This window comes from Coenobita brevimanus, chromosome 111 (assembly GCF_032717465.1).
Source record: "Coenobita brevimanus isolate Jiangsu-jjx chromosome 111, ASM3271746v2, whole genome shotgun sequence".
Taxonomy (NCBI): domain Eukaryota; kingdom Metazoa; phylum Arthropoda; class Malacostraca; order Decapoda; family Coenobitidae; genus Coenobita; species Coenobita brevimanus.
The window spans coordinates 7,937,707-7,965,289 of record NC_137064.1 but is presented as its reverse complement, the minus strand read 5'-3'; the positions used below and the strand labels follow the sequence as shown (position 1 = coordinate 7,965,289).

The following is a 27,583-nucleotide window of genomic DNA, read 5'->3' as shown; positions in this document are numbered from 1 at the left end:
ATCCTCTCAACATGCCAAAACTATCACGGTCTACCCGTTCCCATCACAATACCAGTACATTCATTCTGTGCACACTGCTCACCTATGGTATCCCTGTTTTCTCTCTTCATCTGATTTGCCACCTTAAATACCACATTCTTTCTTTTGGCACAATTAAGCTATCCAGTAAAAGTCTCTGAAGCTCAGATTCCTCCCTTTATGCCTCCTTTCTAGCCCTAAGCTTTACAGCCAGGTATTTCTCACTTTTAGTAACTTTTTCCCATTCCTGGAAAAAGTCTTTATATCTCCTTAACTGTGGCTTCTACACCCTCATCCCTCCATCATGTTACCCTGTGTCTCGGTGGGACCCCTTTCCATCCACACACTGAATCATTAACTCACGAGAAGTTGTTCTTGAAAGCTTTGTACAAAATTTGTACAGAAGTGTTAATGATTAATCATTTTCACTTCTGTCTATAGCTCCATGTTCGGCTACCGCTCTATTCATCTCGCAACAGAAGGCATCTCATACTGCTTGGTTCTTCAACTTCCATATTTTCCTCATGGTTGCATACGTCCATTTCTTTATGACCACCGTTTTAGTACTGTACCATGTCACATAACAGTAATTTGTGTTGCCGTACACACACACTCTTTGCTCCCTGTAACTTTAACATTCTTCACTAACCTCCTTTCAGCCTTCCTGACCAGAAAAGTTTGTCTCTATAATTTTTTCTTCCAGGACTCCCTCCATTACCTTCATTATATGATCCATAAGTTTCTTGCTTCTATAAATTCCTCTTTCCAGGTCATCATACTTCCCCTAATACATCTGCTACTACAACTGCTTACAGACTCATGTGCAATCAGCCTACCCATTCAGTTCTTGAAAACGCATGTTGCACACAATCATGTCCAATCCCAACTCAAAAATCCTTTCATCAATTTTCAACTTACTGCTTCCCACAGGGCTTTTACAAAAGCTTTTTCCATGTCCACAAAACCACCATACACCCCCTTAACCCCAGCCAGGTTCTTCTTCAGTTGTCTGAATATAGGTATGGCACCTTTGATTCCCTGCCCAGTCATGAAATGAACTGCAGTTGCATCACTGTCTGCTCATTCTGTAATTAGTCTGTCAGTTACTTATTTCTGGGTTGGTAAAACCTTGGTTCTGAATGCCGCTAACCTCTGATTTTGTATCCTGGCTTTAAACTTGTGATTCTGGTAAAGACAAGCCTTAGGCAATACAATTAAGAACAGAGTGCAGCAGGTAGCTGTGTTCCATGTAGTTTATAGATGCACAGGATGTTATCTGTCTGAAAATGCATGTATGCTGCTTTATTTTTTTCATTGCTAGATGATCCACATTCAGCAAATTGACAAATTAGAAATGTGAACTGAAACTACAGTTTTAGATGAGATTGAGGTAAATGTGGAGCTTTTGTCAGATTAGCCACATGTATTTCAGTCCAATCTATGATTAAATGTAAGAGAATTTATTAATTTTTTCTCATGCAGTATTTGTAGTGTTTACAGATATACTGTATTAGCATTGTTTGGATAAGGGAAAAACATACTACCAGTAAGTGTACTCGTAAGTATAAAGCATTGTGATGCATCCTCTGTCAGCCAGAATAGGTTACAACACAACCCATACCTGAAGCTTTTGCCATCATGGTGAAGTAGGTAACTGGTGGTCACAAGGAGTTCGCTTATCACTTATCCAGCCGTTTGAGGCACAGATAAAGCAGTCAGTGGCTTAGGGTTTGTTCAGTAGTTATGACGGTACTGTAACTGTTGTGACTATGAACCGATGAATGTATTAATATCATAGTCATGTTTGAATCACTGGAAGAAGGGCGAACAAAACTCTGCAAAAGAACGAACACCTGAACCCGTCTCTGGCTTCAACCTCTAAGGGGTCGTCTCTTCAATTCTTCACCAACGTAGTTTCACTCATGGACTTTTTTTTTTTTTTTTTTTAATTCCACTGACCCATTTTTCTCCCCTAGTATTCATTTTACCCCATGGACCTATTTTCCCTTGGACCTGTTTTCCCCATGGACCTATTTTCTCCCTAGACCAATTTTCCTGCATTAACCTACTTTCCCCCATGGGCACTTTCTACCCTGTGGTCCTATATTCCTTTGGACCTATTTTACATCAGTGACCTATTTTTCCTACATGGGTGTATTTTCTCTCACACGACCTATGTTCCCCATGGACCTATTTTCCTTCCATGAACCTATTTCCTCACCATGGGGCACATCAAATCCCCACATGGACCTATCTTCCCATAGATTTAGTTCATCCATTGACCTTTTCCCCTATATGACCTGTTCCCCATGGACCTATTTTCCTTCCATGGACGCATTTTCTCCATGGACCTGTTTTCACCATGGACCTATTTTCTCCATTGACCTTTTTCACCATGGACCTATTTTCGCCATGGACCTATTTTCACCATGGACCTATTTTCGCCATGGACCTATTTTCGCCATGGACCTATTTTCACCATGGACCTTTTTCACCATGGACCTATTTTCACCATGGACGCATTTTCTCCATGGACCTATTTTCTCACCAAGGGGCCCACCCAGTCCCCACATGTACCTATTTCCTCACGGACTCTTTTCATCCACAGAATATTTTTACCGCTTGGACTTCCACTCAGGCCCATTTCCTCCAGGGACGTATCCCCCATGAAACTATAGCCTCACGTGGACCTATTCCAGTGTAAATCTGTTTTCCCCACGCACCCTCCCCCCACCCATTGTAGTGAGTCCATATCCTGGCTCGTCCCCCGGGAATTTACTCATCCACCCCCCACCCATAAAGCCCCACAACTCACCCACGTGCCCAATCCACCAAACCACCCCATCCCGCCCACCCACTACATCAAGCCTGCCCACCCACGCTACGCACTCACCCACCATCCCACCCACCCGGTCAACAAAGCTTGACTTGCAACTTTACACACACACACACACACACACACACACACAGCTATCTATCTATCTATCATCTCTCTCTCTCTCTCTCTCTCTCTCTCTCTCTCTCTCTCTCTCTCTAAACACAAGTATTCTGTAATGCCTTTATGAACTAAGCGCCATGACGAGAACACCTGCACCCAGCAGTTGGGTTAAGAGTATTAGTAGACCTAGCCTGCACCCTAGTTCTTCGGGCGATGACCTCAGTATTGCCAGACCCATGGCCCTGCCACCAAAATGTGTCCACACCAGATAAGTGTCTGAGCTGACCTTGTCCTGTGACCTAGACTTTTGGCTTTTCCCTGTGACGTTGACGCTGACTAATTGCTATCAAAATCGGACCTCGTTATTCTTGCCTTTATTTTGAACATTTCCACAAAGTTTGGTCTAAATCGGATAGACTTTAAGTTTTCCTTTGACCTATCATTCTCAATAACAGATCAACCCCTGGCTGATCCTCATTCCTTCCACCAAGTTTGGTTGGAATCAGCTCAGAACTGTTTTAGTTATTTCCCTCACACACCGACACACGGGTCGAACTTTTACCTTGCCTTGTGACCTTGACCTTTTACTGTTCCCATCATTAAACCATTCTTCCTTGCATTGTCTTCCACCCTTCCATTAAGTTGTTAGGTCAAATTTTGACCCAGTTCTTCGACGTTTGTGGTAGGTGGTGGCTACCATCATCCACTCACTTTGATGTAGTGTTGCCTACTTCTTCCTTAGCCTTTATCATTCTTTTTCTGTGCCTACCCTCCTCTCTTCCTATTGCTCACATCTTTCCTGTCACTTCTTATTGCTTTTCTTTCCTTTAGAGGTGGCTTTACATTGAGTGACAAGCCAAATGGTTTCCTGTAAGCCAAGAAACCATTTACAACGCTGGGTGGTAACCATATAACAAACCATACGCGCTCCCTACGTGTCAGGAAGTGGGTTGGTGGAGGGTTAGTGCCCCTCCCTGTAAAACAAATAACTCAAAGTCAAATGGCCACCCCTTACAGGATTATGGCGTCTGGCAATAGATATAGACAGATCTTCGACGATAACCTTTGACCTGTTGTTTTAAAATAACAATAGGTCCACCACTGGCTCTTAGCTACACTGCCAAATTTTGTTGAAATGAAATAAAAATTGAGTTTTGCTCTGACAGACACTAATCGAGCCAAACATACTCGCTCTCGTTTCACTAGCGCGGGTGTTAAAATGTAATGGGTGATAGGATAAGCACAGCCATGCGTCAGGGATGGATGAATCCCTGGATCGAGCGTTGATGCCCGGTTCGGGTTAGCAAATTACATCACTTCATATCCCAGACTCGGGTGAGTTCTTCAATTTCCGATGCAGAGTTTATATTATGTAACAAGAGTTTATGCTGAGGGGTATTTTTAATAATTACAGGCACTGTTACTACAGATGTAATTCCACGAGCCTTAATGTCTCCTTACAACCAGTAAAAATAATTAGTAAAATTGTTTGGGACTGATGAAAATTAATTTTACCCTGAGGGTTTATATATATATATATATATATATATATATATATATATATATATATATATATATATATATATATATATATATATATATATATATATATATATATATATATATATATATATATATATATATATATATATATATATATATATATACAGTATATATATATATATATATATATATATATATATATATATATATATATATATATATATATATAAACCCATTGGAGCCCAGTGTCCAGAGTATTGGACAAAACTAGGAATTTTCAAACCTTAATAATGTAGGGAACCCCCGGGTGGGGACTTATGAGCTTCGCGACTATGCGCCGATAGGCGGAGGGCGGTACGCTTAGTACCCTGCCAGTGCAATGCCTCGCCCAGCAGCTCTGGGATCCAATGGGTTAATGAATGGCAAATCTAACAGTTTCTTTCACCCATTGGAGCCCAGTGTCCAGAGTATTGGACAGAACTGGGAATTTTCAAACCATTATAAAGTAGGGAACCCCCGGGTAGGGACCGATGAGCGACTATGCGACGATAGGCGGAGGGCGGTACGCTTAGTACCCTGCCAGTGCAATGCCTCGCCCAGCAGCTCTGGGATCCAATGGAATATATATATATATATATATATATATATATATATATATATATATATATATATATATATATATATATATATATATATATATATATTGTCGGAGGGGAGGGAAGAGGGTCCGAGGTCAAGGTGAAGAGGAACCGTTTCGAGTATATGCATTTAGGAAAAGTTTAGGAGAAACTTAGAGGAAGTGAAAAATTACCTTCATAGAAAGAGGTTAAATGATATTATAGTCTATGAGAAGAACAGAGAGCAGGTTTACGGAGAGCACGAGAGAGAAACGAGGGAGAGGGGATGGTGGCCGAGTAGGGATGGGGGTGGTGGTAGAGGAGGAGGCAGAGAGGAGGGAGAGCCTATCTCCATGACGATGGAAGATGGCGGCCGCCGCACCAAGCAAGCGATGTGCTCCAGAATCTTCATCTTTACCACCAACCAAGAAGACTCATTGGTCTCAGGGACTTCTAGCATCCATGAATGATCCAAATCTCATCGTGGAGTCAGATGACAGAATAGTCATAATCAAAGACAAATACCCCAAGGTAAGAGGCATTCTACCTCGGTAAAACAGTCCAGTGGTGCTGGGAGTGAGGGTGGCGGACTGTGGTCTTTGTTGTGAAGGTTATACGGTCTGATTTGCTGCTGAATTTGACATCAGTGGACGGGCGGATGTCCTCTAACTTTCACTTGGCGCTCACTTCATACCGAATGGTAGCAATGTTGTGTCAGAAACGAGCAGTACATATTCATAGAAGAATATACAGTGTATTTTGATCACACAAGTGCTGAAAAGAGAGAAATTATAGTTGATAAGTATAAATGACGGACATGATTCTAAGAGGAAAGTTATTAACATTCTAGTTTGTCCCGTAGTTAAAGCAGCGACTGGGAGTTGCCTCTTACCAAGGTAAGGAAGGATTATTGTATGTAGATTGTGTTAGAGTAGGTGGGATAATTGAGTTAGGTGCAGTTGGGTCTGAGTTCTGTTGTTAGTAAAAACTTGGAATATTATCGACCCAATAAAAGTTTCTTGACGCTTTCCCAGATAGAGATGTTTGTATAAAAATATTTAAACAGGCTAGTGAGTAAAACATGTCAGAACGTGTATTGGCACTAAACCTACTAGCCAAAAAAGTGGACATTTTGAGGTTAAACTAGATAAGTGATGTGTCAGGAGACACATGAAGGTTAAAAACCCACACAGAGATCCACATGTTAATTTAACAAGCTACACAAGGTGCGGTACTGAATATTGAGAAGTTAAAGAGTAATTGAAAGAACATTGTTTGGCAGAAAATGTGCACAATACGGCTATTCTGTTTCTTGCAGGCGCGGTATCACTTTCTTGTAATACCCAAAATTAACATTCCCAACCTGAAGTCTCTGAAGAGGGAACAGAGTGAGTTGTTGAGGTATATGGAGGACCAGTGCAGGCTATTGGCAACGAAGTATCCACAGACTGAGTTCAGGTGAGGAAAGACTTATCTGCTTACCAATTTTAACTTAGACATTGAAGGAATTTTGGTATTGTAATTCCTGCATATTACTGAATGAACACTAGGTTATTTTTGACTGATGATGGATCAGTCATGGATGTTGTGTACTGTAATGTTTGTAACTGTAGACTTTCATTTCACATTGCTTGATTTCATAACAGTGCATTAACTGAGAGGATATTGTGTGCAAGTTCATAGCTGGATTTTGTTGATTATATGATAAATCTTAGGTTTTTTAACAGTATATAATCTGGTATATGATTTTTTAAAAAGAATAATCATACCATTTGTTGTGGGCTTTTAAATTTTATATTATTTAACCCCCTAATTTAAAGGGCATGGGTTTCAATCATATGAAGTTGTCTGATGGTAACCAAAACAAACTAACAGAAGATTCCACAAATAGTCGGGGCAGCTCAAGTATTTATGCCAGCTAGTGTCAGTTTATGTGACTGTATTCAGTTGAGATTAAGTCACTGGAGCTTGAGAGTGTTCATACATGTATTGTTAACCCTTGCTGAGCTCCAGACCTCACATGAGTCATAATGAAGGTCTGCACAGGTCAGCCTGCATGCATCAAATGAGGTACAGTTTACTCTGGTTATAAAACAGTGACTATATACCTTAAAAAAGAATCAGCCCAGCAGAGGCTTGCCTCACGATTGGGACAACTCTTACTATTCACATTGTATTCCAGATTTTTTTTTTCCAGCTAATACCATTTGCAAGTCATATGTGGCAGGGAATGATATGCATACAAAGAGGTATATAGATAGATACTGGTGCTGTATACATATTCTTGACGCCTGCCGTAAGGTATCTGAGTCAGCATTGTGACTGGGTTTCTCTGTTTCATAAAGACAGCTTTTTTTTTTTTTTTTTTTTTTTTGTCCACAATGCATTTCAACTTTCAGTAGCAGAGTAATATTTAGTTCACACGACCTCTTCCATTTTTAAACCCTCCCTCCTCATATGTGTTACTCAAATAATTTGTACAGGTACTGTACTGTATTGGATTAGATCTATTGACCCACACACCGTTCTTAGTATTGTGAAGAGACAGACAAGTCTATAATCTCCTCCTTGTCATATGTAACATTTGCCTTATCAGGAAGAACAGGAGTCTTGGAAATATAGTACTGTACAGTAAATACTTGATGTAACAGAATAATTCAGCCAGCCCCTATTCCGTTGTATCAGATATTCCACTTTTTCAAGCTTCCATTCCAAAACCATAGATGGAACGGAATTTTCCGGAAATTTGCGATTTTTCCGATATTTCTTCCCTAACTCTTGACCTGAAGCCTATACACAGGTGCTACTAAATAGCTTCTTTTGCTACACACAGATGTGCTGCCTATGTTAGTCATAATGTTACACACAGAGCAGTCAGAACCCACAATAATAATAATAATACAGTAATAATAATAAGTAAAACAGTAAAAACCTCACCTCCAAGTGGGGGGGATATGACTTGTGCATTGAAATTTTTCCACGGCCACGGACAAACTGGCTTGTTTCCGTTATGGAAACCTGACGCGTCACAACAGAATGGAAAACCTCTGGTATGTTGCGAATACCATATGGAAAAAAGTTGTTCTGTTTTCCCAAGCTTCCATTTTATCCCGCATTCGTTATATCAAGCTTTTACTGTATTCTGAACCTCCCTTTCCGTTTCCATTCAGCAAAGACATATCAAGACTACAACCCAAAATCGATATTAAGTTTGTGAATCATAGCCCTGATAACTTTATGCTTTTACAGTAATTCAGGATTACTGGCTGTAGAAATGACTGTTCACAGAGGAGACTAGTACAAACATGGAGATATAACAGCTCTGCATTTTCAGTACTGGTGTGTGTGTACTACATTTGTAAGACTGAGATGATTTACTCTGCTGTAATGGAGATGATTACTTGGGTGTTGATGTGTAAAGCATTAGATAGTTGGCTGTCATTGCCCCAGTGATGTACAACCATGAGTTTGAAGTGTGGCTACAAGCTTGGTAACTAGCCACAAAATTATCACTCATGCAGGAAACATACGGTCACAGGAAAGTGACAGTCAAAGCAGAAACTTATTGTAAATATTGTTAAAAATATTTGACATATCTCAGATGTTGTAGCAGCAATTGGGAAATAATCAGCTGGTTTTGGGACTTGGTTTAGCTTGGGCATTGTTCACCCAAACCAAGCAAGCCATCATGATTGCTTATGAATGGGCTTCTTACCTGCTGATTTGACTAACATAATTACTCTGCTAGCTGTGTGCCTACTAGCAAAGTGATCTTTTTTGGAGGCATGCTAGGGAGACAGTGCTGAGCCATCATATTACAAGCAAACCAACAGTGGCAGACTGTGCATAGCTACTGATAAATAATGTTTTGCTGAGAAATATTTGAAAGTTTATCCAGTAATGAAGAAATACCATGAAGGACAATAAGTATTGAAAGTAGAAGATGAAAGTGTTGTAGTTTTTTACACTTCATTCCTTTTCTCAGGTGTGGAGTTCACTTCTGTTCTGCAACATCCCACTTGTCCATGAAGGTGTTACCATTTTAATTAATTCATGATTGTATGCTAGCATCATACGTATTGTATGAGTACCGTATGTCATTTTAGTTGTTAATGTTTTCTCAACAGATGGCATAATAAAAAAGAATTATCACTACCCTTCACCATGCCTAGCAAGTACTGTATCTCTTCACTGCTATACAAGCAGAGTTGTCAGTTTGAGTGGGGATCAATGCAGCCATGGTGTTCCTTAATTTGATTTTATTTTCTGATGTATATTACGATCAGTTAATTTAAATTCCTTGTTATTCACAGATATGGTTACCATGCAATACCCAGTATGTCACAACTTCATTTGCATATGATCAGCCAAGATTTTGACTCTCCCTGCCTAAAGACCAAGCGGCATTGGAATTCTTTCAACACACGGTACTTTTTAGAAAGTGCAGGTTAGTAATATTATAGTTTCCTGCCCTCCCCCTTTTTTTTTTTTTATAGAAAGTGCAGATTATTATAGTTTCCTATGAGTGTGATTGTTAGAGTTATAGAAAAAGTACCATAAAAAAAAAAGTATGTACAGTAAGCTTGCATCTAGTATAATCCACCTGGAGAGTTAAATTTTTGATATCTATATGAATTGCTGTTTAAAGCAAGATGTATTGGTAATGAAAATGGGTAGGATGATTAGTGCTGTATAGAGGTTAAGAGAAATTTGTAAGAAAGTGTTTTACTGCTGACAGTGTTGTATGAAAGTAATACTTGGCCAGTTAGTGACAGAGAACTGTACTAGGTAACATGCTGTTCAAGTGAGATTTTTCAGAACAGTTGCTGGCATAATGGAGCAAGGTGTTTAAGTGATGCTGATGAAAATGGGTAGTGTAATCTAATCATCATCACTCTTTCTTTTTTTTTTTCCTACCCAAAGGTGGGATGGGGTAGGGTCCAAAAAGCAAGGAAAAAGAGAAGATTAGTGGGAGAACAAAGTCAACAGCCTGCCAACTAAATTGGTCCACACACACACATTCATGCATTATTCAAGCCTCTGGAATCCCAAGTCTCCCTCACGAGTTCACCCTTCCATACCAGTGTGTACAGTAATCCCTTAATTATCTGACGTAATAGAGCCGAAGGCATGTCCAGAAAGTGGATCCGTCCAGATAATGGACTTCTCCCCTGGCTTCCCTTCATCTATCTATCTATCTATTGCCAGACGCCTCAATCCCGTTTGGGGTGGCCACAAACAAATCGCCTCCAAGTCGCCCTGTCCCCCGCCATTTCACTGCCTTGCTCCCAACTCACACCCCCCTCTCTCATATACCTCTCCACCCCATCCCTCCATCTCATCCTCGGCCTCCCCCTTCCCCTTCCCCCCTCCACCTCACTCACATACACTCTCTTCGTTAGTCTTTCACCCTCCATCCTCTCCACATGGCCAAACCACCTCAGTGTGTTCCTCATAACACTTCCTATCACATCCACATCCACACCACAACGCTCCTTTATATCCTCATTCGTCAGTCTGTCTCTCCACGTGACTCCACAGGCTCCTCTTAAATAACTCATTTCCACTGCTGTCACTCTAGACTTGTGTTCCTCCAACAATGTCCAAGCTTCACTTCCGTACGTTAGAGTTGGTATCACAATACTGTCTTCTAGTAACTTTTTCACTTCCATGCTCACTTCCCTGTTTCTTATCACTGCTTTCAAAGAACCAGCAACCTTTCTTCCCTGCTGTACCCTTTCAAGCACTTCACCCTCCAAACCTCCATCCTTACTCATCACACTACCCAAGTACTTAAATGTACTCACATTTTCCAATTCCTCACCATCCAGCCTCACTGTACATTCACTAACTTCACCTCTCTCAAAGACCATCACTTTATTCTTCCCTACATTCACCTTTAGATTCCGTTTCCTACACACTCTCTCAAACTCATCCACCAAGCCTTGCAGCTCCCCTTCGTCTTCACTCAACAACACAGTATCATCTGCAAACAACAGTACAGGGAGTTTCCAAACACTATCCTCTCTCACCAGGGCCACTCCAACATCCACTACCCTACCTTGTACCTCTTTTATTACCCCATCCATGTACAGATTGAACAACCATGGGGACATGACACATCCCTGTTTCAAACCAACTTTCAAAGAGAAAAATTCACTTAGTTCACCATCCACATGCACTGCAGCCTTCGCACCATCATACATACTCTTCACAGCATTCAACAATTTCCCATCTACTCCATATATTCTTAATACTTTCCACAATCCTTGTCTATCCACCCTGTCACATGCTTTCTCCAAATCCATGAAAGCCGCATACAACTTCTTTCCCTTCTCTAGAAACTTTTCCTCTAAAGATCTAAGAATGAATATCTGATCTACACAACCTCTTCCCTTCCTAAAGCCTCCCTGTTCTTCTCCAACTAATTTCTCTGTTCTTTCTCTAACTCTGTCAATAAGTATCCTACCATACACTTTGCCTATTATACTAAGAAGACAAATGTCCCTATGATTACCACACACTTCTTTTTCCCCTTTTCCTTTGTACAAGGGAATAATTATACCTGACTTCCAATCCTCCGGGACTCTACCTTCTTCCCAGGCCAATCTGCACATCTTCCACATCCATTCTACTACTGTGTCTCCCCCATGCTTCAGCATTTCACCACACACTCCATCAATTCCTGGGGCTTTCCCCAATTTAACTTTCTTCATTGCTTCCACAACTTCTATCCTACTGATTTCTTCCTGTCTTCTCACCTCCCTTCTTCTCCCAGCCATTCCCCAGCCACTTATACTCGCATTACTTCCATCCTCTACGTTCAACAATTCCTTAAAGTGTTCTCTCCATCTGCTCACTTTTTCTCCCTTCTCCACTAGTAATCTACCATTTTTATCTTTCACTCCCCTGCTAACTTCACTTCCACCCTGTCTTACTCTTTTCACTTCTCTCCAGAACATTTTCTTACAGTCCCTCCACTTTACACTCAAATTCCTTCCAAATTCCTCATCCACTCTCTTCTTACTCTCTTTTACTAATCTTTTCACCTCTCTCTTTCTTTCCACATATAACTCTCTCTTCCGCCTCTCAACTTCTTCCATGCCCCTATTTCTCATCCATTCATTGTATGCTTTCTTCTTTTGTGCCACAGCCTGTTTCACCTCTTCAGTCCACCACGCTGTTCCTTGCACCCCCCTCCGGCTTCTCTTCCTTCCACACACCACATCACATGCTGCACATATTTCTTCTGTAAATATCTTACACACACCTTCCACGTCCATCTGCTCCAATTCATATTTGCCCAATCGTTCCTCCGCTTCTCTCTCATACTCTGCCTTTTTCTCATCCTCTTGTAACCTTTCCATACATAACCTTCATACATAACCTTATTTTGAAACCCTTTGTGAAAGGCCACTACAGTACATCGTACAACACATGTTCCAGTTGTTTAATACTATCTGGTCAAGCAGACCTATAAACAACTGCCTAATAGTTACTATGGTCAAGCAGACCCATCAACCACAGACATGCAATCACCACTGCAGAGCCGTACCCTGCAGTGATGTGAAAAAAAAAAAAGACAAAACTGGCCACACAAGAAATATGCAGTGGGCACACAAAACATAATGGTAAAATGGAATAAAATCATGGTAAAATAGAAGAAAATCATGGCACAGTATAGGAAGCTAGAATAAAATCAGTGTCAACACTCACGATTCCTTACAGGGTGTCATGCCGAATAATCCTCTGGCTCCTTGATTCTGACTGTTGCATGCGGCTAGTAAAGCTGTTGGGCTGCTTAGTATATCCTGTGTGGTGTAGTGGCACGCAAGGAATAGCAAGGCCTGAAGCACGTAGGGAGCAACCACAAAACCACCTTGTGCGCCACCATAACAACTGTCTGAGAGGAGCTGTTCACTGCATGGTTGCCGTGTGGAAACTGAGAATGACCAAGGGGGTCTCCAGCAGACGCTGGGTAAACTACTGATCCAGACAACCTGGCCCCACCGGATGTGCAGAAATGTTTGCACGGCCATAATTTCCACCTGGATGCAAGCTTTTTGTCTGGATAAAATGGAAAAATGTGTAATTTTAATGTTTTAATACAGCAGTATCACAACGTCCGGGCAATGGATTGTTCGGATAATTGACATCCGGATATTCGAGGGATCACTGTGTGTGTGTGTGTGTGTGTGTGTGTGTGTATGTGTATGTATGTGTGTGTGTGCGTGCATGCGTGCCTGCATGCTTCATGTTATTACATATCAGACTGAGTCAGTCCACTTACTGTTGAGTTTAAAAAGGTTGCCAAATCCTTGTCATACACTAAATGCAAAATTCAGTCAACCAGCTCGTTCCCTTGGTGATTTCATAATCAGACAACTTTTGTAGTATGACCTTCATAATATCAGCCAGTTTCCTTCCATGTTCCATTCTGCTTTCAACTTCCATTGTACATTTACCTCTTTTCCATCACTGTAACCTCTCACCAGTTCAAATCTGTCCATAAAATGTATGCTTAATGGTTTAATACGGCCAGATCACAGCGTTTGGGTAATGGATCATTCAGATAATAGATGTCCAGGTAATTGAGGGATTATGGTATATCATCATTAATCACCATCAACTGGACCTCTTCCCCACCCTAGGGTGGGTTGAGGAGTAGCAGCATCCAGACAGCCAAAGTTTGCCCAGTTCAGTGGGCCACACATCCATTCATTCATCATTCAAGCCCATGGAATCTTGGCCCGATCTGATAGGCCAAAAGGTTTCACCACGTACTATAGCTTCATATGTATCTGTCTGATAGAGTCAATCCGAACGCTGTCATATTAAAAGGGGTGCCAAATCCCTGGTCATGCACATCTCCGCCCAGAATTCATCCAGCTTGCTCAGTCTCTTGTCAGTCCCTTCGCCTCGCCAACTTCCGTACCTCTTTTCCTCACACACTCATCCACAATATCTCTCCACCTTTTTCTTGGCCTACCTCGCCTCCTCGCTCCTTCAAATTCACTCAGATATACCTTTTTCACGACTCTATTGTCATCTGTTCTTGCCACATAGCCACACCATCCCAGTACACTCTTTTTGATTCTTATGTTCACAGACTTCCTCACTCCACATCTTTCATGAATCACATTAGTCCGTATCCTGTCCACTCTCAGTACTCCACGTGCATTCCTCAACAGCCCCATCTCCAATACTCTTTCTCTTGACTTTTCATTTTCATGCCACACCATAGAGTCACATCCGTATGTTAAACTTAGCACATTCCTTCATGTAAGCCTTTCTCTGCTGCAACACTCAAGCCTCTGTTTCTTATCGAGTCCTTCATAGCACCAGCTACTTTCTTTCCTTTTATCACTCCACTTTCCACTTCCTTTGCACGTTTTCCTCTCTTTTCTATCATTGTACCCAGGTATATGAACTCCCTCACTAATTCCAGTCTCTGTCCATTCACTGTAACATCACACTGAGAGTCACCTTCTCTCTCATTAACCATCACTTTATTCTTTTCTACATTTACTCTCAAGGCATGACACTCACAGACTTCTACAACACTTTGCACTAGTCTACCAAGCTCATGTCTGGTATTTGCAGGTATAGTCGCAGTACACGACTCTGAGGTTGTCATTATTTTACCCTGGCAACCTACCATTCAAAGTTGCATCCGATTTCGTATCATATACTGTACGTGAATCATATTATTATACAAGAATATATCATACATAAATATTAATATACGCGAACATATTATACACGAATCACGTTTATCATATTATACATGAAATAGGAAGCACAGTTGACGGGTAGGTTGCCAGGGTACGATAATGACAACCTCAGAGTCGAGCGCTGCGACTATAGTACTGCATCATCAGCATACAAATCAAATTTGAGATATTCCATCCATCGCCGTTCGTTACCAACGCCATCCCCCTCTCCATTACTCGTGATTTTACGTTTCGCATCACCCCGTCCATATTATATAATATGAACAACGATTTATATGATACATATATATATATATATATATATATATATATATATATTGGTGGTAGGTGGGAGTGCTTACCATCCACTCATTTGATGTAGTGCTACTTTGGATGTCTGCCCTTTCCTCTCTTCCTTCCATCCTCTTCTGCCTTTCTTTCCTTCTTTCCTCTTCCTTCTGCCTGTGGGTGACTTTAACACTCCTTCTTCTGTCTTTGTTTCCTTCACTCTTTCCTCTTCCATCTGCCTGTGGGTGTCCCTGTACTGAGTGACAAACCAAATGGTTTCCTGTACACCAGGAAACCATTTACTGTGCTGGGTGGTAACCATATAACCAAATTTTGGCACCTGGTGGTTTAGTGGGTAATTATTGTGCTCCAGTCGGATTGAGCCAGTGAAGGTTTATATCCAAGGGGTGGTTGGGGTTGATTGCTCATGTAATGCCACTCAGGGATGAGTGAGGCTGGTCACTCTCATCTTAAATGTCGGGACCAAATGCTTAGCCCAGGCTCCTACGCTCCTCATGGGACAATGTAGGATTGGATGGTGGACGGATGGAATATATATATATATATATATATATATATATATATCTGTCTCTGTCTCTCTCTCTCTCTCTCTTTCTCTCTCTGCACCCGTATATATACACACACAGTATATGTGCCTCATATTATTACTTATCAGACTGAGTTGGTCCACTGACTGTTGAGTTTAAAAAGGTTACCAAATGCTTATCATACACAAACTGCAAAATTAAGTCATCCAGCTTCTTCCCATTGTAATTTCGTAATCAGACAACTTTTGTATTAAGACATTCATAGTATCAGCCAGTTTCCTTCCTTGTTCCATTCTGCTTTGAACTTCCATTGTACATTTACCTCTCTTTCTCTACTGCACTCAAGTATTTAACCTCTCACCAGTTCAAGTCTGTCCATTCACCAGAATATCACATTGGGAGCCACCTCTCTGCAACCATCACTTTACTCTTATTTATGTTTGCCTTCCAAGTGCAATGCTCACAGACACCATCAAAACTCTGTACCGGTTTGCAAAGCTCTTGTTCATTATCACCAGCACTTATTGAGGATTGTAATCATGAGCTTTGTTATTGATATGGCATACACATAACCTGTAGAGCACATGTAGCCATGCCTAACATAAATAATATTGGCTGTTGGTTGTTAAACTAAAATATCTGAGATTTCATGCAAGTTGAAAGGGTTAGTTGTTAATATTTGGAACCCTTAAGGCATGAGAATGTAAGCAGTTAATGTTCATCTTCATCATCTGGACCTCCCTTCCCACCCTAGGACATACATCAAATTTGGGATATTTGATCCATCGCCATTCATTGCCAACACCATCCCTCTTTCCTTTACTCGTGTTTTTGCTTCTCTCATCACCCCAGTCATATATATATATATATATATATATATCTATCTATATATATATCTATCTATCTATCTATCTATCTATCTATATATATATATATATATATATATATATATACAGTAATACCTCGATATTCGATACCCCTAGATGCGATACCCCGGCTTAACGACGGGGGTAGAAATTGCACCATACCCCGCCTAACGATGGCCAAACCCCGGTTTAACAATGGGTTTTGATTTCTTACTGATATTGATGATATTTTAGACTAAAATTGTGTGTTTAGGTTGATTTATAAACTGTTTTTAGACTTCAAAAAAATGTGTTTTAGCTATAGGCAAGGTGAACATTGTCATTTTGGGGTACAGTTTACTAAGCTTGATTTTTTCCAGACTTATATTAGACAGTATTCAGATTTGATTTGTTGGTACTAGTGAGTTATTTACAGGTGTTAGGCGTAGGTTAGCTTCCTTGACAGCTGTTAGTCAATTTAGATTGCCTTAAACCTGTTTTTGGGCTCATTTGGGTGGGTTTTGGACTTGGTTTGTGGGGAAACCCAAGGCTGGTAAATGGTCCACGTTGAATTACATGTTAAAAGTACCCTGATATGATACCCCGCCTAACGATGGGGTTTTACTTGACCAATTAGATCGTTAACTGGGGTATGGATGTATGTATATATACCATTAGGTGACCAAGGCCGACACATGCAAGCATGTTGGAGCCTTTAAAAACGAAACGAAACGAAACGAAACGATATATATATATATATATATAACAACTGTATATATTAATCCATCCATCCATCATCCAATCCTGTGATGTATCTCTATTTATTGCCAGACGCCTCAATCCCGTTCGGGGTGGCCACAAACAAATCGCCTCCACGTCGGCGTGTCCACCGCCATTTCATATATATATATATATATATATATATATATATATATATATGAATGAAAGGAAGGCAATGATTGATTATGTGTGTGTGTGGATGAAAGAATGCAAATATGTGTAATGGATGCAAGAGCTTATAGAGGTTGGGGGAGTGGACTTTCTGACCACTACTTGGTGGTGGTCAGAATCAAGATCCAAATAACATGGAGAAATGGAAGAAGGAGTATTTGCAAAGAGAGTGGAAAGGTTACAAGAGGATGAAAAAAAAGGCAGAATATAAGAGAGAAGTGGAGGAATGATTAGGCATATATGAATTGGAGCAGATGGGGGACGTGGAAGGTATGTGCAGGATATTCACAGAAGAAATATGTGCCTGTGACGTGGTGTGTGGGATGAAGAGAAGACGGAAGGGGGTGCAAGGAACAGCGTGGTGGAATGAAGAGGTGAGACAGGCTGTGGCACAAAAGAGGAAAGCATACAATGAATGGATGAGAAATAGGGGCGTGGAAGAAGTTGAGTGGCGGAAGAGAGAGTTATATGTAGAAAGAAAGAGAGAGGTGAAAAGATTAGTAAGAGAGAGTAATAAGAGAGTGGATGAGGAATTTGGAAGGAATTTGAGTGTAAAGTGGAGGGACTGTAAGAAAATGTTCTGGAAGGAGGTGAAGAGAGTAAGGCAGGGTGGAAGTGAAGTTAGCAGGGGAGTGAAAGATAAAAATGGTAGATTACTAGTGGAGAAGGGAGAAAAAGTGAGCAGATGGAGAGAACACTTTAAGGAATTGTTGAACATAGAGGATGGAAGTGATGCGAGTTTAAGTGGCTGGGGAATGGCTAGGAGAAGGAGGGAGGTGAGAAGACAGGAAGAAATCAGTAGGATAGAAGTTGTGGAGGCAGTGAAGAAAGTTAAATTGAGGAAAGCCCCAGGAATTGATGGAGTGCGGTTGAAGCATGGGGGAGAGATAGTAGTAGAATGGATGTGGAAGATGTGCAGATTGGTCTGGGAGGAAGGTAGAGCTCCAGAGGATTGGAAGTCAGGTATAATTATTCCCTTGTACAAAGGAAAAGGGGAAAAAGAAGTGTGTGGTAATCATAGGGGCATTTGTCTTCTTAGTAAAATAGGAAAAGTGTATGGTGGGATATTTATTGACAGAGTTAGGGAAATAACAGAGGAATTAGTTGGAGAAGAACAGGGAGGCTTTAGGAAGGGAAGAGGTTGTGTAGATCAGATGTTCATTCTTAGATCTGTAGTGGAAATGTTTCTAGATAAGGTATAGAAGTTGTATGCAGCTTTCATGGATTTGGAGAAAGCATATGACAGGGTGGATAGACAAGGATTGTGGAGTGTATTAAGAATATATGGAGTAGATGGGAAGTTATTGAATGCTGTGAAGAGTATGTATGATGGTGCTAAGGCTGCAGTACGTGTGGATGGTGAACTGAGTGAATTTTTCTCTTTGAAGGTTGGGTTGAAACAGGGATGTGTCATGTCCCCATGGTTGTTCAATCTGTACATGGATGGGGTAATAAAAGAGGTACAAGGTAGGGTAGTGGATGTTGGAGTGGCCCTGGTGAGAGAGGGTAGTGTTTGGAAACTTCCTGTACTGTTGTTTGCAGATGATACTGTGTTGTTGAGTGAAGACGAAGGGGAGCTGCAAGGCTTGGTGAATGAGTTTGGGAGAGTGTGTAAGAAACGGAATCTAAAGGTGAATGTAGGGAAGAGTAAAGCGATGGTCTTTGAGAGAGGTGAAGTCAGTGAATGTACAGTGAGGTTGGATGGTGAGGAATTGGAAAATGTGAGTACGTTTAAGTACTTGGGTAGTGTGATGAGTAAGGATGGAGGTTTGGAGGGTGAAGTGCTTGAAAGGGTACGGCAGGGAAGAAAGGTTGCTGGTTCCTTGAAAGCAGTGATAAGAAACAGGGAAGTGAGCATAGAAATGAAATAGTTACTACATGACAGTATTGTGATACCAAGTCTAAAGTATGAAAATGAAGCTTGGACGTTGTTGGAAGGGCATAAGTCGAGAGTGAGAGCAGTGGAAATGATTTATTTAAGAGGAGCCTGTGGAGTCACATGGAGAGACAGGTTGACAAATGAGGATATAAAGGAGTGTTATGGTGTGGATGTGGATGTGATAGGAAGCGTTAGGAGGAGTACACTGAGGTGGTTTGACCATGTGGAGAGGATGGAGGGTGAAAGACTGACGAAAAGAGTATATGTGAGTGAGGTACAGGGGGGGAGAGGGAGGGGGAGGCCAAGGATGAGATGGGGGGATGGGATGGAGAGGTATATGAGAGAGGGGGATGTGAGTTGGGAGCAGGGCAGTGAAATGGCTGGGGACAGGGCGACGTGGAGGCGATTTGTTTGTGGCCACCCCGAACGGGATTGAGATGTCTGGCAATAGATGAATATGTATATATATATTTATATATATCTATCTATCTGTCTATCTATCTATCTATCTATCTATATATATACAGTAATCCCTCTAATATCCGAACGCCCAATATCCGAACATCCCCACTAACCGGACATAATCCTCCTGGGATCCAATATTCCCAAAATGGGCCAAAAACCGCAAAAAATTCGAAAAAAATCTGACTTTTTTCCCTCCCATAATTTGAAATTCCCGCCTGGCGCCAAACAGCTGTTACACCATGGTCCCTTCACCCCTTCCTTCCTCCCCCTCCCCCCTCCCCTGTTAGGTTGCCATTTGGTATTTTTCATTACCAAATGTGGGCCAATTTGGTAATGAAAAATTCGTTTGGTAATGAATTAGAATAATGCATTACCAAATGGATTTTTCACATGTATGAGGATACACAGGATGGAGATGGTGGATTGTTTGCTCTCTCTGATTAATCTGCTACCCTACATATTGTGAAAATAATCAACATGGTGTTAGTTATAAGGAGAGTGATTACATGTATTTCCACTTGTATATATAATTAGTGAAGAATATATGCTAGCTTTACGAATTTGGTAATGAAAAGTTATATTTGACAATGAAAGTTGAGGAGATTGGTAATGTGGCTGTTGCGATCTGGCAACTCTGTTACCCCACCAACATCAACAGTCACAGCTTAACTCCGATGGAGAGCAGATACTCATAACAGTGCAAGCCACAGGTGCTTGTTTTTTGTGAATAAACAGTGAATAAACTGCAATATCTTGCCACTAGAACACACAGGAATTTACAGTGTTGTGCAGTGTTAAGAAATTAGAATTTAGAGTGCAGAGGATTAACTGTGGACTGCAAACTGGCGGTTCAAACCAGTCCAAGAGCAAGGGACTTGTAAGTACCCAGAATGTTTAATATTGTATAAACTCACCTCTAAAACCTCATTTTATGGTTCTTTTGCATTTATTTCAGTCTTTTATGTCCCTTATTGGTGTGATTTGGGTCTTAAATAGGTGCAATACATGTCCAGAGGGAGTTGTATAGGTGTTTTTCAGAGTTAGGGTCCATAAGTACAAGTCCATAAACTGGGGCCCAATATCCGGACAGGACCACTATCCGGACCTGCCTATGGCTCTATTGATCCGGATATTGGAGGGGTTACTGTATATATATATATATATATATATATATCATCCATCATCCAATCCTACTTTGCCCCATGAGAAGTGTAGAAGCCCGGGGCTAGGCAGTTGGTCCTGACATACCTACCATATACCTATACATATATTGGTCTATCTATCTATCTATCTATTGCCAGACGCCATAATCCCGTAAGGGGTGGCCATTTGACTTTGAGTTACTTGTTTTACGGGGAGGGTACTATTGTAATTATAATAAATGGTACTGTGCTATGAATGATAATTAACCTCTTAGGATAGTGTTGGTGGGCTTGCTGGGAATGGAAGGTGGTATCCAAGGCTGTAGGTAGTCCTACTGGGTCCCCGGAGGATGGCTGCTGGCGTCACTAGCGGGTAATGGCTGTTGCTCCTCCTCAACCTCCCTCATAAATCCTTCGAAATCACACTCAGAATCACTATCTTCGTCCACAGCCATGGAAGGTCCTGCTTCTGCCTGTCGTAGCACACTAATCCTCGGCAAAATGCATGCTTTTCACACTGTTGCCAGAGCCCCGTCTCGTGACTGTGGAAAGTGATCGCTGTCGCTGACTCAGTAGAGAATAAGGAGAAGCAACTTTGTTTATAAACTGGTACGCATGCCGATGAGAAGGATTTCAAAACGATTGATATTTATTCTAAAATATTAATATGTATTCAGTGTCAGGCTAAATGTTCAGTGCTGTAGTACGATACATTCTCTGTCGAGTCGCCTGGGTTTTGGTCACACTGATCCTCACATTGGCTTCATTCATGTCGTAGGCCTTGGCAATGTCAACTTTCCTCTCCCCTTTCTTCTTCCTCTCGATGCTTTCCAGCTTGGTGGCCTGAGGGAGGTGCCGACGCTTCTTGGGGTTCTCAGATGGCTTCCTAGGCATCGTGAGCAGGGTAAAATGCAGTAACAAGGGCAGAAAATGCAGCAAGAAAAAAGCACCTTCCAATGCAATTATGCAACTGAGTGGCGCTGCGGCGGGAGAAACTTAAACAAAACATCACGTGACACCAGAAGCGTTTTTAATTGGGCGGCATCACGATCACGTCATGATAGCGGGCGGGGAAGGCTACTTGATCAGAAGTTTTCATTGGCTATCATCATCATGGGAATGTCCAGTATGACCGTGTTGGACCGGGGGTGATCGTGCTAGAGTGAACTCTGCGGATTTCGCCCACTTCTCGGAGCTCTGTGCATGTTATGCTAACACACTCGTGTTGCAGTAATTAAATTGTATTAAATAATACTAATTAATTGCTCTCCGTGCTGGACCCGAATCGTGCTGGACTAACGCGTGTTGGACGCGAGGGTACTGTATACAGGTACATATATATATATATATGTATATATATATATATATATATATATATATATATATATATATATATATATATATATATATATATATATATATATATATATGTATGTATATATATATATATATACATATACTGTACATATATACATAAATATATACAGTATATACACCCACCGCAAATTGACTTAGGACCTAGACACAGAATTGCTATGGGAGAGTTGTCTGTCTTTGCTTTGTGTTTCCACCTCTACCAAGTGAATTTTTTGGGCAAGAAGTAATTTTCAACTCCTCTGGTGTTGGTGGAAGATGGTGAAACACTCAGCATGTCAGTGCTTGCCCAGAAGCTCGAGTGTGAGTATATGTTCCCATCTCTCCAAGCTTGCACCTTCCTCTATTTTCGTATGCATTACTGTTTGCCCTGTTATTTTCCTAGAGTCGAGTGGTCATGCCTGGAAAGTACTGCTCAGGGGATGAGAGGGTCTGTATCATTGCATGGAGGCAGGATAATGTCCCTGTCAACATGATTTGTGAACGTACTGGACGCGCAAAGTCGACCGTCATGAAGGTTCTTTCTGCAGCATGCCACCTGGCATGTGATGTCGTACCAGAACACAAGCATGGTGGTGGAAAGAAGCAGACGACTTCCAGAGGTACAGATACTCTTTTGAAGAGGGAAGTAATCAAGAATCCTCGACTGACAGCAGGAGAATTGAAGAGAATGCATCCCCAGCTGTTACAAGACGTCTCAATTCGAATGATCCAACACCGCTTGCAGAAGGAGCTGGGTTTGCCAAGCCACACCGCAGCCAAGAAACACTTCTCACTGACTGCGTGAAGAAGCAGCACATTCAGTTTGCCAAGAAGTATGCACACTGGACATCGGATGAGTGGAGAAAAGTTATGTTTTCCGATGAAAGCACATTTCAAGTGTTCCAGGTGCATTCTGCCAAGGTTCGACACCCTGCCTCCCGTAGTCAATATGACCCTTCTTACACGCTGCCGTGTGTTAAGCACCCACAGTCAGTAATGGTATGAGGGTTTTTTTTAGGTGAAATGGGAAGGGGAGGCCCCTACTTTCTTCCTAACAACTTGATAATTAATAGTGACCAGTACATTCAATTTCTGAAAGATCATTTGTTGAACTTTTTTGCTATTCATGGGTGTTACTTTTTCATGCATGATTCAGCTCCATGTCACAAGTCAAGAAGGGTGACAAATTGGCTTCAGGATAATCAGATTGAGGTCCTCGACTGGCCAGGCAACAGTCCCTATCTAAATCCGATAGAAAATTGCTGGGCAGAGATGAAGAAAATCATGGCAGAGCAGAAGACACCCAATCAGGACAACCTCAAGACTGAACTGACAAATGTTTGGTGCAAAGAAATGTCCTTAGATTACTTTAGAGATTTAAGTCATGCCAAAATGCAACCAGCTGGTCCTGAAAAGCAAGGATAATATGATTTCATATTAATGAATGGCATTTCATGAACAAACATTGTGATATACTATGATTTCTGTGTTTTTTAATACCTTGTGGGGGGAGGTCCTAAGTCAGTTTGTGGTCGCTGTATATATATTGTGGGTGCACACCATCCACTCACTTGATGTAGTGCTGCATTGGGTGTGTGCCCATTCCTTTCTTCCTTCCTTCCTCTTCTGTCTTTCTTTCCTTCATTCATTCCCCTTCCTTCTTCTTACAGGTGACTTTGCATTCCCTCTTCAGTCTTTCTTTCCTCATTCTTTTCTCCTCCTTCTGCCTATGGATGACTCTACACTGAGTGACAAGCCAAATGGTTTCTTGTACACTAGAAAACCAATTACTATGCTTGATGGTAACCATATAACCAAATTATGGCACCTAGTGATTTAGTGGGTAATTAAGGCACTCCAATTGGATTGAGGTTGTGTAGACTTATATCCAAGGGGTGGTTGGGGTTTGTTGCTCACATAATGCCAGTCAGGGATGAGTGAGGCTGGTCACTCTCATCTTAAATGTCAGGACCAATCTTCCTAGCCCTGGGCACTTTAGCTCCTCATGGGGCAACAGCATTGGATGATATATATATATATATATATATATATATATATATATATATATATATATATATATATACTGTATAGATAGATAGATAGATATACCTGTACAGGAATATGTTATAAAGACAAAATAATGGTTTTTGTGAAGAACACAACTCATGAATGAGAGGAGTGGCATTAAGTTATTTGAGAAGTGTGTGGAGTTACATGAAGAGACAGACAGACATATAAGGATGAAGCATTATGGTGGTGATATGGATATCCAGGAAGTGAGGTGGTAGGGAAGAGGGTGAGGAGGTTGAGGATGAACTGGATGGAGGACAGGTTGACATGGAGGTGATTTGTTTGTGGTCACCCCTTGTGTGATGAGGATGCTAGATAGATTTGCAGGAATGCTAATTATAATATAGAACTAATAATTTGCAGTTTTTATTAGTACTGTTGTAAGAATTTTTAAGATGCAGTATGGCCATGTGGAGAGGATGGAGGGTGAAAGACTGACGAAGAGAGTGTATGTGAGTGAGGTGGAGGGGGGAAGAGGGAGGGGGAGGCCGAGGATGAGATGGAGGGATGGGGTGGAGAGGTATATGAGAGAGGGGGGTGTGAGTTGGGAGCAGGGCAGTGAATTGGCGGGGGACAGGGCGACTTGGAGGCGATTTGTTTGTGGCCACCCCAAACGGGATTGAGGCGTCTGGCAATAGATAGATAGATAGATGGGTTTCCAAGCATAATGCTAAAAATTAACAGTTGGTAGAGCTTGCCTGAAAAGCAGACACCTTATTTTGTAACGATCTGAAATTAAGGGGTGCAAATGGAGGAAAGATGGGTGAGAAATATAAATTAATTGTCTTTTGATCCATAGGATCATATTAGAACCTGATTCTGACTTGCATGGAAAGGTAGCTCTGAATCTCTTTTTCAAAATGTCTGGTGAGTGATGAACATGGTGGTTTTAGATGTGGCATAAGATTTGTGGATTGAGCATTTGACATTGCTGAAAGTATGTCAGAGGGATGTCAGATATTAGTGGCATGTATGAACCTAGAAAAGTCATGACAGTATGAATAGGGCAGGAACAGAAACTTGAATTTCTGTAAAGACTGAAACATGTCTAAGAAGAAGTGGGTGTTTAAGTGTATGGTGACAGTTTTTGTGTTGCCATGAAACAGTGGTGTGTGATATCCCTGTGGGTGATCAGGACATATAAAAGGGATTATGAAATAGGCAAAAATTCAAATTCTGGAAAGAGGGTTGGTCTGCAAAGACTTTGGTTAGTGGGTGCGTTTTGCTAGTTTTAACCCCATTTAGTTTTTAGTTTTCCATTGCTGATTTGTCATGTGATTCTCAAACAGTACCAGGTTCAAAATGACACTGGCAACATTTGCTTCCACAGATGTAATCCGGTGCCTTGAAGAGCGAGGGATGGTGATAACAATGACGCCCCTTGCTGGAGAGAAGCTGCTGGACCAGCCTCTTAAGTGCCATAAGTGCATTTACTCACCTCAGAATATGCCAAAACTTAAGCAGCATCTCTACAAACACATCAATAATTAATATATATATATATATATATATATTTTTTCAGTTTAAAAAGTTCAGGTAACTTTGTGATGCCCCCCCCCCTTTTTTTTTTTTTTTTTTTTTTTTTTTTTAAGTGACTGTACTTATTCATGTTTTTCATCCTTGGTTTTGTGCACTAGAAAGCTGTTTATAAATAAACACATAGTATAGCATTCTGAATAATTTTTATGAGGAAACATTGGGCCATGTCCTGTATATTCTAAGTGGCTTCAGAGATTTCGTAGCATCTCTGCTCAAACTGTTCTTTCTGCATATTATGCCTCAGTATCTTTTTCTATGATATTAATGCAGACTGTTTGGTAATGAGGTGATAACATTTATGAGAATCAGAAAGTGTAATGTGCAAAATAAATTGCCAAGGAAAAGGTGCTGTGAAGCCTTCTAAAGAATCTGCTTCGGAGGTGACCAACTAACCCATCCTGTCATAGTGTTCTGAGAAGTGGAAGTTGAAATTGTTCAGTGCTGGTCGTGAGGTTGGCAGTGAACTGTTTCTTTGGTGATAATTTTTTACTGCAGATGGTCCATTTAGGTATTTTATTCAAGCCATCACCAGAAGATTTTGTTTGTCTGAGAGAAATCCAAGCTGTCAGAGGCTTTAGGTTTCAAGTAACTTTTTCTGCAATTGGTGTACTTGGGAATTTTAATAGGCTAACATCAGACAGTTTTGTCCAGTTGAGAGACATAGTAGTCAGAGTTTAACAATTGCTTTATCATACAGTGCCATACTTGTACATACAGGTGGGTCCCCTCATACGAGCATCCGTTATATGAGAAGCCAATGGTATGAGAATGGGCAGTTTAGATTAAAAAATGATGATGTAAGCATGAAAATCCGATGTTATGAGAAAATGATTTGGCTCAAGTGGAAAATTAAAGAAGTTCACTGTTTCCCGCCATAAACTGAGCAGGGCCATGACATAGTATGTCCCTCCCACTACCACCACTTCCTGCCCTCTCCTTCCATAGCCTGCCTCGCTTGCTTGCTCTCATTCTCTCTTACACCAGCCGCTGTGGCCATTAGAAGTACCTCATGTGTGCCTGCAACTGAGAGTTTTTGTTGTTCTCTAGTGTTGTGCTACGAGCACAGAAAACTTACACAATGCCTCCCAAGCGCATCCGTACCTCTGCAAGTGCAAGACCCACCAAGTGAGCTCATGCCTATTGCTTTAGCCATGAAAGTGGAAATTGTGAATCATCACGAGGATGGTGAGCATGTATCCAGCCTGTGCCGTGTCTTTAACCTCTCATCCTCCATCATGTACACCATAATTAAATCCTGTGCAAAAGTGTGGGAAATGGCAGCAGGCACTGTATCTACAACACAGGTGCAGGCAACTCACCCCCATGATGATGTGATGGAGAAAGTGTGGCTGCAGAACCAGAAAGCAGCCCACATTGCACTATCAAAGAGTCTCATGCAAGAAAAGGCACGTAGCTTGTGGCGCAAGTAGCCGAACATGATGCGAGTATTGCTTTGGACGAAGGTGTTAGTGGTGTGTGTGTGAGCCAAGGTGGTGAGGGTGCGAGCCCGCATGTTGCACTATTGGAGGCGTATGTTATCCCAGTTAGGGAGACTTTTGTGGCAAATGATGGCTGGTGTGCCTGCTTTAAGAGTCATGCAAACTTGCACAACGTTGAAATATTTGGAGTGGTAGTGAGTGTGGACACTGAGGCAGCAGACCGATATCTGGAAGAGTTTGCTAGAACTGAAAGTGAGGGCAAGTATTCACCT

The 27,583-nt window shown here is 41.3% G+C and overlaps 1 protein-coding gene across 1 annotated transcript; it reads left to right on the top strand.

The window, feature by feature from the left end:
- The first annotated feature begins 5,442 nt into the window (after positions 1-5,442).
- Aptx (aprataxin) lies at positions 5,443-25,824 on the top strand. Its single transcript, XM_080286380.1, has 4 exons — positions 5,443-5,607; positions 6,395-6,534; positions 9,390-9,523; positions 25,664-25,824. Exons 1-4 carry the CDS (start codon positions 5,443-5,445, stop codon positions 25,822-25,824), a joined length of 600 nt encoding a protein of 199 aa, XP_080142506.1.
- Positions 25,825-27,583: the final 1,759 nt, after the last annotated feature.